Consider the following 17,696-nt stretch of genomic DNA (forward strand, 5'->3'; position numbering starts at 1 on the left):
TGGCTGACAGGCTTGCCCTTCCTCCATTTGGATTGACTGGTCCAGTGGCTTTGACGTTTGTCTTTTTGAGGATATTTTTCTTGGTGCCTTACTTATGCTTACAAGATCTCTGAGCCACTGTACTTTTCTAAGGAACCCAGTTCACTATTTCACAAAGTTTTATGTCCCATAAGCGGAACGGAGTTCCGCTGTGGCGACCCCTAACCGGGAAAAGCCGAAAGACACAAACGAAAGGACTACCTCGTGTTTTCTTTTAAGTGTTAGCAGGGTTGCCCTTAAATCACTGCATTTATCATCAATGCTGCATGTACAAGAAGCAGAATCCAAGAGAGAATAAAGCCATCTGTACCGTGGGTATGTACCATCATTTCTGGTTCTACCTGAATGAGGTATACAACTTTATGATACCAGAGAAATTATTCATCTCCTTTGCTCCAAGGAGGAACATTCTTGTATTACTAAGCAAATAATTTCCAAGTAGATTGCTGACTATGAGATGAAATTTATTGAAGCTTCCAGCTGTTAAAACCATTCGACATTGGTCATAACTGCTTTCATTGCTTGCTTCAGGAATGTGTTAATTTCAGGCATGTAGGATATGGCAGCTTGGTTGCTGATTCATTTTTTTACCAAAACGTTGCTTTGTGCATATCTCCAGGAGTCTAGTCTCATTTGGCACCTTGATATTTCAGGGTTTAATTCTTTGAGCTGTTTTGGCCTTTTTCCAGCTTTGCCCTCCTAAGGAGCTTGTTATGCAGGATGGAACTCTTGCTAACAGTTACCCACCGCAGAAAAGTCTGTGAAGCCAGAAATAATGGATACTCATTGGCTGTATCACTTGCTGTCACCTCTTGCAGTGTGTGCTGTTGTTCCATTGTTCCCATACACATGTCTCCCCATCATAGGACTTTGGGTAGGTATTCCTTTAACTCCAGGGATGTGGCTTAAAGGGTCTGTATTAGATCACCGAATGTTTAAAAAAGTGAATGGTGATTAATCAACCCTATGTAAGCGAAAGCTTACAATTTCGAATTGTCAGAACAGCGATTGTTTTCCCAGGGAAAAAAAATCGCTGTTCGACAAAAAAAAAAAAAAACACATTACATTGCACCCCCACACCCCCCTACTTAAATATACCAACTCTGAGACCGCACTACAGTGCAGAAAACGGCAAAGTAACAAAGCGACCAAGCGAATTCTTTCCCAGGGAAAGAATTTGCTCAAAAGCCACATCGATATTTTGCCGTTTCAGGCTTTTCAGTTCGACCAAGATGTATTCGAAAGAATGCGTCTTCGGTCTTATATATAACAGGGAACCGGCTTAAACTGGCTCATCTTTGAAACTGCTCCAGTGCTTTTCAAAAGAATCCCCAAGGGCATTGTTCCACGTCTCCTATTGTTTTGTGATTTTACCATTTTATCAATGACCTTCCTGAAGAGCTTCATCAACTTGACATGCTTTAATATGTTGATATTGTACTTACTAGTTGTCACAAAACAGCCTCTTATGTCAAAATCAGTTGCAGAAACACTTTAAGATACTGTGGAAATGGTTGTATTCCAGCAGTCTTCCTATTAACTTGTAAAAAGTTATTTTCATGGTTTTTGGAACAATAAAAAAAGTAATGACCCTGCTTTCACTATAAAGGAACCCAGTGGTTAACTCCTTACAGTAAGTGAACAAAGATACCTTGGTGTTATTGATGAAACTTCAGTATCTTACTACCTCCATCTGAGTAATGCAATCTCAAAAGGTTTTAAGCCAACTCAAAATAGCCTATAAAATTTCTAATTTGCTAACTCCTGAAGCATTAAAAACCCTAGCGTGTAATGTGCTTAATCACTGGAATGTGGCTTACCGCAAGTGCTCAGTATTTCTTCTTAAAGTACGTTTATACTCCAGAAAAGTCTGTGAAGCCAGAAGTAATGGATATTCATTGGCTGTGTCAGTTGCTGTGACTTCTTGCTGTGTGTGCTGTTACTGTTGTATTGTTCCCATACACATAAATTGTCTCCCCACCATAGGACTATGGGTAGGTATTCCTTTAACTCCAGGAATGTGGCTTAAATGGGCTCATCTTGGATCAGAAAACTGCTCCAGTGGGGTTAACACATTTCTATCATAATCATGAACACAATTTTACCTCCATTTTTAAAGCCAGGTGGTTATCTGTCTTCAAATATCTACTTTCCTTACTTCACTGTTTGCAGGATACTTGGTTTCTTACTGTGCAAACTTAGATTCCCTCTTTCTGTCTGTTCTTTTGGCTACTGAATTTGAAGTTGAAGCCCAGCAGCTTGTTATGCCACCATTTCATGCATAGGTGAAAAGCCTTTTCTACGACGGATTTAGCTGCCTAGAACCTTGCTTTCTCATTTAAGTATTATAAACAGCTTTTCTGGGTTCAGAAAGCAACTTAAATCCCTCTTAAATATTCAATCTAAGTGCACATGCTTCATTGACAAAGGTTAAACAAAGCTTTATAGGAATATGGGAACAGTACTAGGCAACTAATGACAGGGAACATAAGAGGGCTAGCCATATACACCTCTGTACACATTTCTTACACCTTTCTTTACTATTAAAATTATGTGCATCATTTGTAATTTTTCACAACCATTTGAATGCTTCCTGCATTGACTGCTTCCTTGTATTATCACTATATAAATAATTTATTATTGTATATACTTATGTGCTATACATTTAAAATCACACAAGTAAAAAAATTCACAATTGTGTGTTAATTTGGCTCTTTGTAGACTTTACTACTTTCATCACTGTATAAGCATTTTGTGTATCTTCTGTTGTGTTCTTGATGCAGTATATGACTGAGGGTCATTTTGACCAGGTCACATACCTGGTTAAAGCACTTAAACTTTATTTTTATATTTATTTAAGTTTGTTGTTAGTTGTATTCTTGTATGCAGCGATTTTTCTTTCTCATCTTACCAGTTGTGCTTGATCGGTTGCTAGAGCTTGAACTGAGTGGCATGAGATTTGAGTGCACCCTCCTGGCTTGATATCTTATGTTGCAGCATGTTCCAGCAAGTGGCTTGTGTGCCACAATATATAGGAATGACAAAAAAAATGTGAAATGCACTGCGGGGGTGTCACAAACGAAACCCTATTGTAGATCATTTAGTGCGGAGAGCACATATTTGTTAAAAATGTACAATTATATCTTAGTCAAATCATTACACCATTTTTCTATATTCTTTGAAGTGTACCATTCTAGAAATATAACTGTATTTCTTGGGATGCTTGCAAAAAAATATGGCATTGTGAGGAATTAAACATTATTTCAGCTTTATAAATTGAAAATAGAGTTTCACAGGATTTCTTTATCTTTGTCTTTTTCCTTTTATAGTTTACAATTAAACCTCTGGACAAGAAGACAGATGTTTTTAAATTTAATTCTTCCAAGCTACGAGTTAATAAGTTGGTGAGTAGTTTTTCAGTTTGATTTTTTTTCTCCAGACTAATTACTGGAACATGCATGTGTTAAAAGGACTAGACTGTAGGATGTTTAGGCTGAAACTGTATCTGTTGAATGAAGATTAACTTTGGAAACATCCCCCAACCACCATGTACCTTCCCTATTTGTGTTACTGTAATGGTAACAGTGGATATGCCCAGTTTTTAGATTTAAGACTTTGTTTCTTTATGCTGACATGGTGTTAGATTTCATATCATGCTCAAGTTTAAAAGAGACCAGTTGGTGTAATGGTTAGTTCTTCTCCTTCCATGCACAAGGTACAAGGTTTTATCCTAATCTCTTGACAATGCCTCTATGGAGTCTGCATATTCTCCCTTTGTCTTTATGGGTTTTTTCCACCTCTGAAAAACATGCTGAGCGTTTCCACCACAAACTCAACCAAGAATGGAGTTGTGGGCAGCAGCACAGACCCTAGATGGTTCTCTATAGGGTAAAGAGTTGTACAGACAAAACACTTTGAACATCAGTTATGGTGCACTGTATCCTCTAGATAGGAGAACACAGATCATAGACTGTGTGTGGTGTCAGGGCTAGGCATTTGACAGTGTAAATATTGGCTGTAGGTGATTTGGTTGTGTTGACTGGGTATTTTCTAGAAATAAGTGAGTTGTGGACCTGGCCAACTCCGACCTGTGGTAGGGACTCATGCTAATAGTGGGAGGTGTATGTGCCCCTATTGGACAGTATATGCCCACCAAAAACCCCAGCAGCCCCAGATCAATAAGCTAGTGGTTGGTCGGTGTTCAGGTGTCAAGCATGGGTTACTTGAGATAGTTCTGTTGGGGGGAGGCAGGATGCAAGGTTGTATAGGTTCACAGACAGGATGCAGACAATGTGGCAGTACAGGCAGACTCTGAGCAAGAACTTCAGCAAAGGATAGGGGAATGGAATGCAAAGCAAAACCAAAGTCACATGGAGTGAAACAGTACAGATAATAAAGTTGTAATAGCAGCAAATTGGGGGAATCGGAAGAAGCTGAGAATTGAGATGGAAGGAAATAGTAGAACAAGTTAACAGCTTCAGTTTCAAGGGTGAGGTGGTTGAGGAGAAGTCTGAATGATAGTTTTAGAGGGGCTGCAGCCAACTGATGCAGAGTGTCAGGGTAGTATATGACAGGAGGATACCAATGAAGCTGAAAAGTAAGGTGTACAAAACAGTAGTGTGACCAGTACTACTATATGGTACAGAAACCTAGGCAGTAAAGACAGAGCAGTTGGGGAAGCTAGAGGTGATGGAGATGAAGTGCCTGAGATGGATGTTAGGACGTTCTCTGGGATGGATGAAGAAATGAAGCCCAAGTAGCTCCAGTCGCAGAGAAGGTCAAAGAGAATAGACTGTGGTAGTTTCAGCACATGTATAGAAAAGCAGAAGACAATCTGGTGAAGATGACTTGGGGGCAAACACAAACAAGGCAAGAGGAAACTAGGCCATCCTACGAAGTGATGGCTGGATTGTTTTAGAGAAGACCTGCAACAGTTGGTCACGACTGTCTTAAGGTAAGAGAGTGGCACTGAAATTGAGATAGGTGGTGACAGTTGACACAACATGCTGATGTCATGTAGAAAATGTGAAAAAGGGGGTTGATAATGATCATCATCACAGGTTTTACTGCAATTAGCAGTGCCTAAATCCCTACCTGTAACTCCATCATGGAGTGATAGTTTCAGAACCTGACTGTGTAGTACAGCAGGTCTTACCTGCAGCTTCTTTGTATGTAGTGGCTTGAAAACCAAACTCTGCAGTACCTATGATCCCACCCACAACTGTTTCATGGCTATTAGAATTTTGTGTTATGACAGTTCGTATGCATGGCTTCTTCATATTTGATAATGTAGGTGTCTAACCATGCTTTGCCACAGGTTCTACCTTCTGATGTGTGTCAGATGTTGATGTCCTTCTATTCTAATGTTGCAGTATTCTTTACATGAGGGATCCTCTGCCATAGGCGACCCAATGGAATTTGAGTGGAGTAGACCAAAGATTCATTCTCAGAGGAACCCTCATCCTCATATTATTCCAGTACCGTAACTCTCTTGCGTGGGAAAGAAGCTAAAGAAGAAACAGGATCAGCTGAAGGAGGCTTAAGAGCCACAGGTGCATTATGCAAGCCTTGAGAAAAAGTTTCCCAATCTGATTGTGGAGTCTTAGGTGCAGAAATGTGCTTGGTTTTCTGCTTCTTTCTTTAACCTGACATCAGGCTGATGGAAAGTGGAGTGAACCTACATAGGCCTGCAGTTAGTAATAGTTGGAATATCCTCCCTGACTAGTATCTGAGGGATATCCCTATGGCCTTCTTAAATAACGAGCCTTGGCTCCCCTTGACTGCCCAAGTGGACATCTGCATGGCCTCTGAGGACATGCCCAAGGTGGATTCCTTGACTGTGGCTAGTGTGGTACCCACTGAAAAACCTGAGCCAGCCTCTGGACAGACCAACAGGACTTCATTGACCTCGAAAGAGATATCAGAGGTAGGAGGCACAGCTGAAGATTCAGGCCCTGGCTTATTGGCCTTCCACTTTGACACAGGCTCGACAGAAGTCCCAGGCATACCCTCTTTAAAGTCCCTAGCTAAACACTTCAGTCGCTGATTTTCTAAATAAATCTTAAGAGATGAAAGATGGCTATGTAGGGTCTTGAGGACAAAGGCCTGGCAAATAGAGCAAGATGTATGACCGTGCCATAGGCCCCAAACAAAAGAGAGACAGTCCGTGGCTATCCTTGTGTGGAATCTGTCTCCCACATTGGCACTTGCCTTTCCTGGATGACATGAAACCCTCACAACAGGAAGCAGTATCAAGAGAAAAAAAGAAAAAAAAACAACAGGACACTTGCCAGAAAACTGGACCAGCAGCAAACCACTCATGCAAACAGATCTAACGATCAACAATGGCGTTAAGTTTGTGGCAGAGAAGTTCTGAGGATTGTTTGTGCAGACATTGCTTTTAAGGCCGACATACTCCTAAGCCACTGTTGCAACCTCTTGCCGTACTAGCAGTATTTAAAAGCTTTTGTATACTGGCTGGATGTCAGGTTGCCTTTGATAGAGGATCCCTCATGTAAAGAATACTGCAACATAGAAGAGAAGGACATCTGTGAATAAGGTAAGAATTTACAGAACTATTCATTTGCAGAACTTGTCTTTGCAGTACTTGCCTTCCCCTCATGCTTCATGGTGGGTGATGAGGTACTGCAGTGTCATGGTATGACATCAAGTATCATTATGTGTTTCATTTTGGATGTTAATTTCAGATTCTATTTGGACTGTTCCTGAAGTTTTGCTTCATATTGAGTACTTTTTAATCAATTGATTATTTATTCAGTAAAACAACTTACGTATTCGAAATTAGAACATAAACGAGTCATGAACAGTATCTGTCTTCCTCTTGCTTACATCATAAGAAGTACACTGTCACTATTCCCATTGGGAAAACAAAGTAAATCAAATGTAGAGGAAAGAAAAATATCTGTCAGTATACCTTTCCCTCAGCCTTTTATCTTTTTCCTATGTTAGCATTTATTCATACTGGTCTGTCAGTAGCCTCTTCTCCTTATACATTTTGCTTGTTTTTTCAGTATGTGCTCCTTTCTTCAATTCTTCTTGGTCATTAGTTGCTGATATCTTGTAGCAGTGGCTCTTTATTTGACTACCATTTTTGGTTATTGCATTTTCCCTACCAGCATCAGCAGCCCTAATGGGCCTTACCGCATCTCAACTCATCCAACCCCTCTTTCCAACCCCAAAATTTCCTTCACCAATTTAATATGCTGTCACCAAGTTTGCCTTTAACAGGTTTGTAGAGTGGCCATAAAATTCACTAAACCTGAAGATTTGCAGAATAGTGGTCAGAATATCATTTATGCTAAGACTAAATCAGCCTCAGCAAACTATGTTTACAAGCGTACTTGCCGGAGACCGGTCTTATAGAAGACCTTGAGTGCTGACTTATGGATACTGCATTGATTGAATGGACTTTTTCTGGAGAGGAGGAGGATAACATCACAGGAAACTATCAACAAACCTTGAGAAAGAAGTCAGAAACTTTTGGAAGATTGCCATATGTCTAACCCCATTCCCTTTAAAAGTAATAAGGATACAGCTTGGTGCCACATCACCTTAATTTTGCCTTCTTCAGATTGGATATGACCCTTGACTGATGATCTAACCTCAACAGAATAAAGAAGAAGAAATACTTCCTGTGCAGCAAGATGCATACAAGGCTGCAGAAAAATTTGCTTTGGGTATACTTAACACTACTTCCTCATCTCTGTTTCTCTCTCTGTTCATTCCCTTAACTGATTGATAGAAGACGAGTGTGTGTGTGTGTTTTCAAAATGTCTACTGGTAATTACAGTCTGTACTTTTGCACTTTTCATTTAGGTCTGTCTGTTTTTGGATAAGTGATTGTAACCAAATTTGGAGGTCATGTCTTCAAGGCAAGGATTGTCACCTTGCCCCCCTTTTTTTTTTTTTTTTTTTAGGACTTTTGTATTTTGGCTAGTCTTGACAAGTTAAATATTTCACCATCTCAGCAGTTACAGTTCATTGGAGAAGCTTGTATTCATTGAAGGCATAACCATTTATGCCAATGAAGGGAACCTTTACCCTTCAGAAAACACTGATAGAATTGATGTCCAAAATTTCCACTTCAGCTTTATATATGTTTCCTATTCAGGACCTTGTGGTAGTCTCAGCTGCTGTTAACCACTACCAAAACTGCACGAGTCCCAGTGGTTGCAGTCCTACCAGAAATCGAAGGTTTCAGGTAACCATCTGCGACCTGACACCTTTAAGGCAGCTATCTCAAGTGCAACTGAGGCCCAAGACATGCTAATCAAAGTGGATGCCTACGAACTTGTGAGAGCCAAGGTTAGACAGATGTAGTTACTTGTTACTGTTCTTCGTGTTTCACTGTTGCAGTCATCACCTGTGGGTTATCCCTGCTGTGGTAGCCCTTGGTCTGCCCGGATGCCAGTCATTGTTTTTCTGTGTCAGCTGCTGTTGCCTGTAAACTGACATCAGGTAGTCAGTGCTATAAACCAAGGCAGCTCACGCCATTACACCAGTCTTTCTTGCCGTGGAGCCCATAGCAGAAGCAGTTCCCAAGTGTGCCAGTCGGTCCCTACCAAAGTTCGGATCACAGCTGAAAATGTCTAAAGCTAAGTTACCCCATTGGGGATCTCTTTTTCTTGCACTAACCGATGTCCGAAAAAGTTAACAGTTTTCTCGCCTGTGGAAAGCAGATCCCACACCGAGACTTCATTCATACTGCGTCACTTGTTTAGGCCCAGACCACATCACCACCCATTGCTGGTTCTGTACCCTCTTTAACGTGAGAACCATTCGTCGTAGAGCTCTTTTTGTAGACCGCTATTTTGGTCCTCAGTCTTCTCATATGGCGTTGGTCAGCCAACAATCCATAGAGCCTCGTAAAAAGCTTAGGGATAAAGATAGAGACAGACCTCACAAGTCTAAGCCTTCCAACGACTCTTCCGCTAAGCAGGTCATTAGTTCTCCGGAATTCAGTGAGGCGCTTTCACAGCCCCTGATGCCCGATGTGATTGCTACACAGGCCTCTACCGAGACTCTCTGAGTCAGGTATGCCGCAAAAATCTTCTTTGTCTTCAGAGCCTTTGGCTGTCTCTGCCTTGGTCCGAGGAGGTCTTTCGCACTACCGATTCCAGTCAGAAACCGACGTCTTCACACCCAACTATCATCCCTCTCAGACTGATGACTTCTCTTAGGCCTAGAAGCCAGGCCACCCATAGAAAATCTACCTCTAGCCACCATCCTACTCCCACCCCAGGCCCAGATGGCGGAGGGTCTTATTTCCCTCATCAGGGACAGTCAAACCACAATGTCTAAAAGGAAAAGACACCCTTCTCTTGAACAATTGACAGAGCAAGGTTCTGAGGAATCAGATTATTCAGATTTTGAAGAGGATCAACAACCTCTTATTTCATATGAGGATTCAGATGCAGAAGAATCCATCTCTTCTGCCTCCCCACCAGAATATCTCTCCCTGGGGAAACCCTCCACACCCTTAGGGAACATTTCCAATGGGAATCTCAGTTTTTCCCTCAGTCTAAGAAAAGGCTAAGAGACTTTCTAGACCTACCCCAGCACAGACACCTTGCCATCCCCCCTATTTTAGAAGTGGTGTATGATGCTTTCCACGAATCCACTTTAGCCCCGGATGCCCTTCCTCCTGCTCCCCGTCAGCCAAACAGATGTTCTTCATCTCACATTGCTGCAGTCCTAACACTTGGGTAGTCCGCTGTCCCAGTCGGCCCGAATACCAAAGTATAAGGCTGACGTCGGTCAAGGCGCATTAGTCTGACGTCAGGACGTCAGGGTACAAATGCGCATGACCGACGTCATATCCTCAGTCTTTTTTGCCGCATGGTCCGATGCAGAAGCAGCGTTGCAAGTGCAGGTTGGCGTTCTGAGATTTTCCGAAGTCGGAGTTTCAGACCGAATCAAAGTTGGCTAAGTACCCCGTTGGGGAATATTTTGGTTTTTTCTTGCCTCAGTATTTTACCGGATGTCAGAAAAAGTGAATAACTGTATTTCTTGTGGGAAACAGATACCTCATAGGGATTACCATACCTTGTGTATACCTTGTTTAGGGCCTGAGCACGACGTTGTTGGCTGTCGCTCTTGTGCTAGATTTAACAAACGCACTATAAAGAGAAGATTGGATTGTGCCAGGTTAGTTTTTGGGAAGCGGTGTAATTATAAAATGCCGTCGGATGCTCCGCCCGCTTCGTCTAAAAAGCGCAAGGACAAAGCAGCAAAGCCTAGGTTGGAAGAACCGTCCGTCCCGGACGCCGGTTCTTTAGAGGGCTCGGTGGAGCCGGAGGTTCAGCCAGAAGTTTCTTTGGAGTCCCAGGGAGATACTTTATTATTGCAAGATGTGACCTCGCAGGAGGTAGGCCAGGCTGAAGGGGCTTCTCAGGTAGCTGTTCTTCTCTCCCTTCCTAAGGTGGTTAGGCCCTCCCCCTCTGTTTCCAAGGCTTCTCCCAGGGGCAGGCCAGGTTTTGTTTCAGGTGTTACCCCTAGTTCTTCAGGGTCTGTGCCTAAGAAGCATATGCTTAAGATGGCAGAAGATTTGATTACAATGATTAGAGGTTCTATGCCCCCTCCTGATAAGAGGCCTAGGGTGGAACCTGAGCTTGGGAGTTTTGAGCAGGGTTCGGATGCTTCTGAGTCTTGACTGAAGACTTGCAGGAGTATTCTCCTTACTCTGATTCTGATGTGGATGATTCTACTCCTTCTGCTTCTCCTCCTGAGGATTTTTCTTTTCAGAGACTCTTCATTCCATGAGGGAGCATTTTAAATGGGAAGGTCAGGATTTCTCTGATTCCAGGAAAAGGCTTAGGGTTTTTGTTTCTACCCCAGCATAGGCCTTTAGCTATACCTCCTGTTCTGGATGTGGTGGAAGATGTTTTTGCAGAGGCTTCTCTGAACCCTGATTCTTTGCCCCCTGCTCCAGTTAAACCGGATAGATATTATAGGGTGCCTGAAGCTCATAAGTATCTTTTAAGAGTCCTAGGGCAGACCCAGAAACTGTTTCTCAGGGGCCTAAAGGTGTTAAGGCTTCTGTTGTTAAAAATCCTGTTCCTCCAGATAAAGAGGCAAGGGCTTTGGATAGATGGGGAAAGAAAGTGTATACTTCTTCCACTTTAGCCATGAGGGCTTTGAATTGCCAGTTTCACATGTTGAAATACCAAAATTATCTCCTTTCACAATTGAAGTCTAAGGTAGATGCTCTGGCGGAAGGTATTGAGTGTAAAGAGTTGCAGGATTTAGTTCATGTTTCTGAACAGGTGGGTAAGCATTCTTTGCAATGTTGTTTTGATGCTGTACAGGCCTCTTCGAGGGTGGCTGCCACTGGTTCGGTTCTTCGCAGGCACGCCTGGCTGAGGGATCAGAATTTAGCTGAGCATGTTAAGACAAGGATTTTAGATGCTCCTTTACAATCTGATGTGTTGTTTGGTTCGCCTGTGGAAGCACTTCTAAAGAAAATGGAAGACAAGGCTAAGTCTATGCAGACTGTTAAAGATTTTTTGCAGGTTCAGCCTCCGAAGTTTAGTAGAAATTGGCCTACCAAGGGGTGGACATATCCTGCTTATGATTCCCAGTCTAGGGGTAGGTCTAGACGTGGTAGGGGTAGAGCTCAAGGTTCTTTTAGGCCTAGAACAGGGAGTTCACCTGCTCAGTCTTCTGGTGAGGGCAGGGGTCAGTCCTTTCGTAAACAGACCCAATGACCTGCCTTTTCAGCTGCCAGAATCTTCTCGTCTGGCAGCACCTTTGGGAGGAAGGTTGGCACTTTTCAAAGAAAACTGGAGTTTAATTACCCAAGACAGATGGGTATTGGATATCATTCACCACGGTTACAGGTTTTATTTCCATACCTTGCCTCCTTTCAAAGGCATGCCAGACATTCCTCCTCAACAAAGAAAAGAGGCTCACAAGCAAATTTCTCTGTTACTCCAAATAGGCGCCATTCAGCCGGTTCCTTTGCCAGAAAGGGGCCTAGGATTTTATTCACGCCTGTTCCTAGTACCAAAAAGGGGAACACGTGGAGACCAATTTTGGATTTATCTATCCTCAACACTTATCTGGACATTCCCAAGTTCAAAATGTTGACGTTACAACAGCTTTTACCTCTGCTGGGCAAAGATCACTGGATGGTAACTTTGGATCTCAAGGAAGCTTACCTTCATGTTCCTATCAGACTAATTTGCAGGAAGTATCTGCGTTTCGAGCTGGGAATTCTCATTATCAGTTCTCTGCATTGCCCTTTGGCTTATCTACTGTGCCCAGAGTATTCACAAAGTTCTGGCTCCAGTGATAGCTTTCTTCAGGCTAAAAGGAATACAAATCTATCCTTATTTGGACGACTGCCTGATTCTGGCTCAAGGAAGGGACGTGCTTCTTCAGCATTTGGAATATGTGATAGCAGTGCTAAGATGCCTAGGGTATTCTGTGAACGAAATAAAGTCCAGTCTAGTACCCTCTCAAGACATGTGCTTTCTGGGTGTGAGACTGAATACAGCAACCCAGATGGCCTTTTAACCCCGGACAAACAAAAGAATCTTTCTTTACTTCCATCAACTATCTCATCAGTCCGGGCTGACTGCAAGGACAGTCCTTCAAGCCTTAGGGTTCATGGCATCTTGTATTCTGGTGCTTCCCAATGCCAAACTGCATATGAGGAAGCTGCAGTGGTATCTCAAAATGTATGGACACAGCACTGCCAGGATTTGGACACTGTCATTCAAATAATACCTTGCATTCAAAAGGAATTTTTGTGGTGGGCTCAGGAATGTCACCTAAACAAGGGACTCTCTGTGACCCGGCCAGAGGCGAGTCAGATTTTAACGACAGATGCCTCAGACACAGCTTGGGGAGCTCATCTGAATGGAAAGTGGATACAAGACAAGTGGCCTGCCAGACTGCAGCATCTACATATCAACATGAAGGAGATGTTAGCAGTCCAGTTTGCATTAATGGCTTTCACGGATTTACTTCTTCCAGGGCAGGTGTTGATTCTAACAGACAACACAACTGTCATGTGGTACATCAACAAACAAGGGGGAACACATTCTTATCCTCTCTGCAGGCAGGCAATGATTTTGTGGGAGACTGCGCTAAGCTTGCAGCTGAATCTTCAAGCAAGGTTTCTGCCGGGAGCACAGAACTCCTTAGCAGATGTGTTAAGCAGGCAAATCATGGATCCCCACGAGTGGAAACTGGATCTTCATGTATTTCAGAAATTGACAGTGTCATGGGGAACTCCAGACATAGATCTGTTCGCTTCTCCACTAAACCACCAGCTGCCAAAGTTTTGCACGAAAAGGTTTCATTACACAGCTTGGAAAGTGGATGCTCTTTCTTTCAGTTGGAAAAATCTTCATGTGTATGCCTTTCCACCTCTGCCTCTCCTCCCAAAGGTACTCCTAAAGGTCAGACAAGACAAGCCAAGGATGATTTTAATAGCTCCAGATTGGCCTCGGCAGCACTGGTACCCGTTACTGAGGAGTCTGGTAAGGAAGCCTCCATGGCCCTTACCTTTGATTCCACACCTATTGTCTCAGAAGGACGGTCATCTACTCAATGTCAAGCTTCACTCTCTTCATCTAACAGCCTGGCATATTCTGTTTTGAGCCATAGCAGGTCTCAGCTTCCTCAACAAGTTTTGAATGTGATTATGGAAGCCAGAAGACCTAGTACAAGGAAAGTGTACGCAGAAAAATGGAAGAGATTTTTATTTTGGAGTGCAGCAAAAGATTTGGATGTTTCAGAACCTAATTTGAGTGTGGCTCTTCAATATCTTACTGAGTTATTGGACAAAGGTTTGTCTTTCTCTTCCATTAAGATTCATGCTGCAGCAATTTCAGCTCACTATGATTGTGACCCACCATTGTTTTCTCATCCTTTGTTCAAGCAATTTCTTAGAGGGGCAAAGAATATAAGACCCCCACGTAGAGCTCCTACTCCTGCTTGGGACCTCAATTTTGTGTTGGAGAAACTCACTCTACAGCCTTTTGAGCCTGCAGCTACGGCTGAATTGAAATATTTGTCATGGAAGACTGCTTTTTTGTTAGCCGTTACCTCTGCAAGAAGGGTGTCTGAATTGCAGGCCCTTATGGCGGTTGAGCCTTTCTTGATTTTTCATAAGGATAGGGTATCTTTGCGTACTAATCCTTCCTTTATGCCTAAAGTGGTTTCTAGTGTGGCTTTAAACCAAACTATTCATTTGCCTACTTTTTAGGCAAATCCCCAAAATAAGGGGGAAAAGATTTTGCACACTTTAGATGTACACAGGCAGTTGCGTTATTATTTAAGCAGGACTAAGGATTTTAGGCAGTCTCAGCAGTTGTTTGTTTCTTTTGCTTTGAGTTCTCAGGGCAAGCCTGTGTCAAAACAAACTATTTCCAAGTGGATTGGGTTTTGCATTACTTTCTGTTACTCCCATCATGGCAAGGAGATTCCAGCTGGGATTAGGCCTCATTCCACTAGGGCTACTGCCACTTCCACAGCATTTCTAAGGGGGGTGGCAACTAAGGATATTTTGGAGGCAGCTACTTGGAGTTCAGTGCATACTTTCTCTAAGCATTACCACCTTCCTCTCTACTCTAAATCTAGGGCTGGTTTTGCCACTGCTATTTTACAGGGCATGTTGGCAGCTCCTACTTCTTTGTGATTTGCCATCCTCCCTTACCTCTGCTTTGGGATTCTACCCAAGTGTTAGGACTGCAGCAATGTGAGATGAAGAACATAGTACAGTTTTGTACCTACCATAAATGTAGATGTTCGAAGAACCACATTGCTGCAGTCCAATTTACCCTCCCTCCTTCCCCTCTGTGTTTAGGGGTGGTTGTGTGGGCGGGATTGTACCATTCTGACTTTGTATATATTGTACATATATTTGGTACAGGGGTGTTTGGTGTGTTGTTGTTTTTTGGTTTGGCCTTATCTTTTTAGGGTCTTCTGACATCTGGGGCAAGAAAAGACTGAGGAAATGTCGTCGGTCATGCGCATTTGTACCCTGACGTCCTGACGTCAGACTAATGCGCCTTGACCGACGTCAGCCTTATACTTTGGTATTCGGGCCGACTGGGACAGCGGACTACCCAAGTGTTAGGACTGCAGCAATGTGGATCTTCGAACATCTACATTTATGGTAGGTACAAAACTGTACTTTATTACAGAGTACCAGATACTCACAAATACCTGTACAGAAATTCTGCTGCAGACCCGGAGGTCATTACACTGGGTCCCAAGGGAGCCAGGGCTAGTTCTGCAAAGAATCCTACTTCTGGTAAGGATGCCAGAGCTCTGGACAGATGGGGTAAAAAAGTTTACACCTCTGCAACCTTAGCCATCAGAGCTCTCAACTGTCTGTTCCATATATTAAAATATCAACAGCACACTTTGCAACCATTAAAGCAGAAGATTTCTACTTTTCCTGACTGTGCCAATTCTAAGGAGTTAGCAAAAAAGGCAAATCTCAAATGGGAAGGGGATCTGCTATAGAATGAAATGGCAAGCAGCACAGAAGGATTAAGCGTGGGGGCTGTCAGGATGATGGCAGCCAGAGGAAACTGCTGTGACTCAGTCAGGTTCCTCTCTGACCTATACCAAACATCCTAGCTCAACCATTCCTTCCCTTTTCCCTCCTCCTACCAGTTTTGAAGGAGTGGGAAGTTATCACCCAGGACTGTTGGGTGCTTAACATTCTGAAAGCTCCAGTTTCTACACAGACTCAAATTCTAAAGAATTCCACCAGTGAACCGCCTAGCTCAAGGTGTCTAGAGAGAGAGAATCAAAAGTGGATGAGAATACCAGATTTTACCGAAGACTCTCTCTAATGCCAAGAAAATAAGTTACTCAGAGACCTATTTTAGATCTTTCAAGGTTTGAACATATTCTTTATAGTGTGAAAATTCAAAATACTTACATTGCGGGGCCTTTTGCTTCTCTTCCCTTCAGGCCCTTCTAGTCATCTCCCTTTTATAATTCAGTAACTCTTAAGGACAAGGCCTAGTATTATGAAAAAAGTGCAAAAATACAGGAGAATAGGGAATGTCAAACATCACTGTTCTCCTTTTAACACTGATTTTTCCTCCTGCACAGCCCAATGTGGGGGGCAAGCCCCCACGAACTTATCTATATCAGATCTGAGACTGCTGTACCTCAGAGAAAAGGGACTATTTCAAGAAATAGCAGTCTCAGACGTGATACATCTGAGTCTACATTTTTGGTCATTGACTCTTGATATTCCATGATTCATAGTAATAAGTCATGGAATGTCAAATGGTTACCCTTCTAGTCACCTTAACTCTAAAGGATTCCTACCCTCACATTCCCAGAAGTCTCACTAATCTCATATTCAAAGCCATGGAAAGAATTATTAATAGTGACAAAAGAAACCACCAGACACTGGACCCAACCTACTTTGGTGTTGTCACGGGTAGGTCATGCCTACTCCTCAATGACAATGGACTTCACTGAGAAGATAACCAAGGTAATAAATGAGGGCAAAATGGCTCACACTGCCTACCTTGACATTGTCAAGACATGTAACACAGTACCCCATTTGGGCATTGTTGACTGACTTGAGATTAGGTGTGAACCCTTGCGTCATCTGGTGGATAGCCAGCTGGTGTACACACACGACCCAGGAAGTTAGAATTGAGGAGTCCGCCTCTACAATGAGGCCAGTCAGCAGTGGAATCCCACACTGACATTTTCCCTTCTTTGATGACATTAACTCCAGGTAACAAAAGAGAACAAGACTAAAAGAGAAAAGAGACCCTAACAGGGCATTTGTCTGACAGTTAGGTTTTCAGCACAGCAAAGGGTGTTCAGACTGACGAGTGATGATGGCATTTGGATCGGTGTTAAAGAAGTTCAGGGTAATGGCATCTGTATATCACCTGTATTCCCTGTGCCATGAACAGGGAGCATACGTGTGACGTACGGTGCATACAAGATCTAAAGGCTTTGATATACTGGCTGGACGTTGGGCTATCCTTGGTAGGAAACCTCTACAGTGAAGAATACTGCAGAGGGACATCTGCTGTTATGTTAAGAATTTACACAGTTGTACTTTGTCAGTGCAGTTGGAGTTCGAAACCTTGGTGCCGAAAACCAACTAATTGATATTGGCCTGGTGCTGGGAACTGTCAGAATTATTGCTTCTTTGTAAACCTGGGTGTCTGCTCAGACCATGACACCCTTGGTGTAAACATTTTTGGCATTGGTGGGAGAGATGGTCCTGAGGAAAACATTAAGGTTTTCTGTGATGAAAGAAGCACCTACTATTGAGGTCCCACCCTCGCACACCAGTCAGCATAGTTCCTGTAGCTGTTCATTTTCTTCCCAGCAGGATTTTGGCGTGGAATATCCCTTGAGTCTTCTTCAGGACACCCAAATAACTTCCCCCTTAAGTGCTCCCAGAAAGAGGATAGGTAAAAAGAAACGCCTAGACTCTCCTACAGAGTCCCCTACCATGGACATGGATCCTGATGAAGAGGAGGGTTTCCCCAGTCCACTGTAGAAGACCCTGAATTTGAGGAAATCCTTGAAATGATGAGGCAGAGAGATCCTGGTCTACTGACTACACCTCCCTAGTGGAAGAGATCCTATGTTCTGTAGTCCTATCTCTCCTTCATTCTTACATGTAGGTT

General features: G+C 42.9%; 1 protein-coding gene across 2 annotated transcripts in view; it reads left to right on the plus strand.

Annotated features, from left to right (window-relative positions):
• The window catches only part of NF2 (neurofibromin 2), a 1,458,300-nt gene that overhangs the window by 788,236 nt on the left and 652,368 nt on the right, over positions 1 to 17,696 (plus strand). For both annotated transcript variants that reach the window (XM_044068458.1, XM_044068457.1), the window contains exon 9: positions 3,369 to 3,443. In XM_044068458.1, the coding sequence (XP_043924393.1) occupies positions 3,369 to 3,443 (75 nt within the window). The remainder of the gene's footprint in view (positions 1 to 3,368; positions 3,444 to 17,696) is intronic.

Source organism: Protopterus annectens, chromosome 4.part0, assembly GCF_019279795.1.
Source record: "Protopterus annectens isolate FY-2018-M chromosome 4.part0, PAN1.0, whole genome shotgun sequence".
Lineage (NCBI taxonomy): Eukaryota > Metazoa > Chordata > Ceratodontiformes > Protopteridae > Protopterus > Protopterus annectens.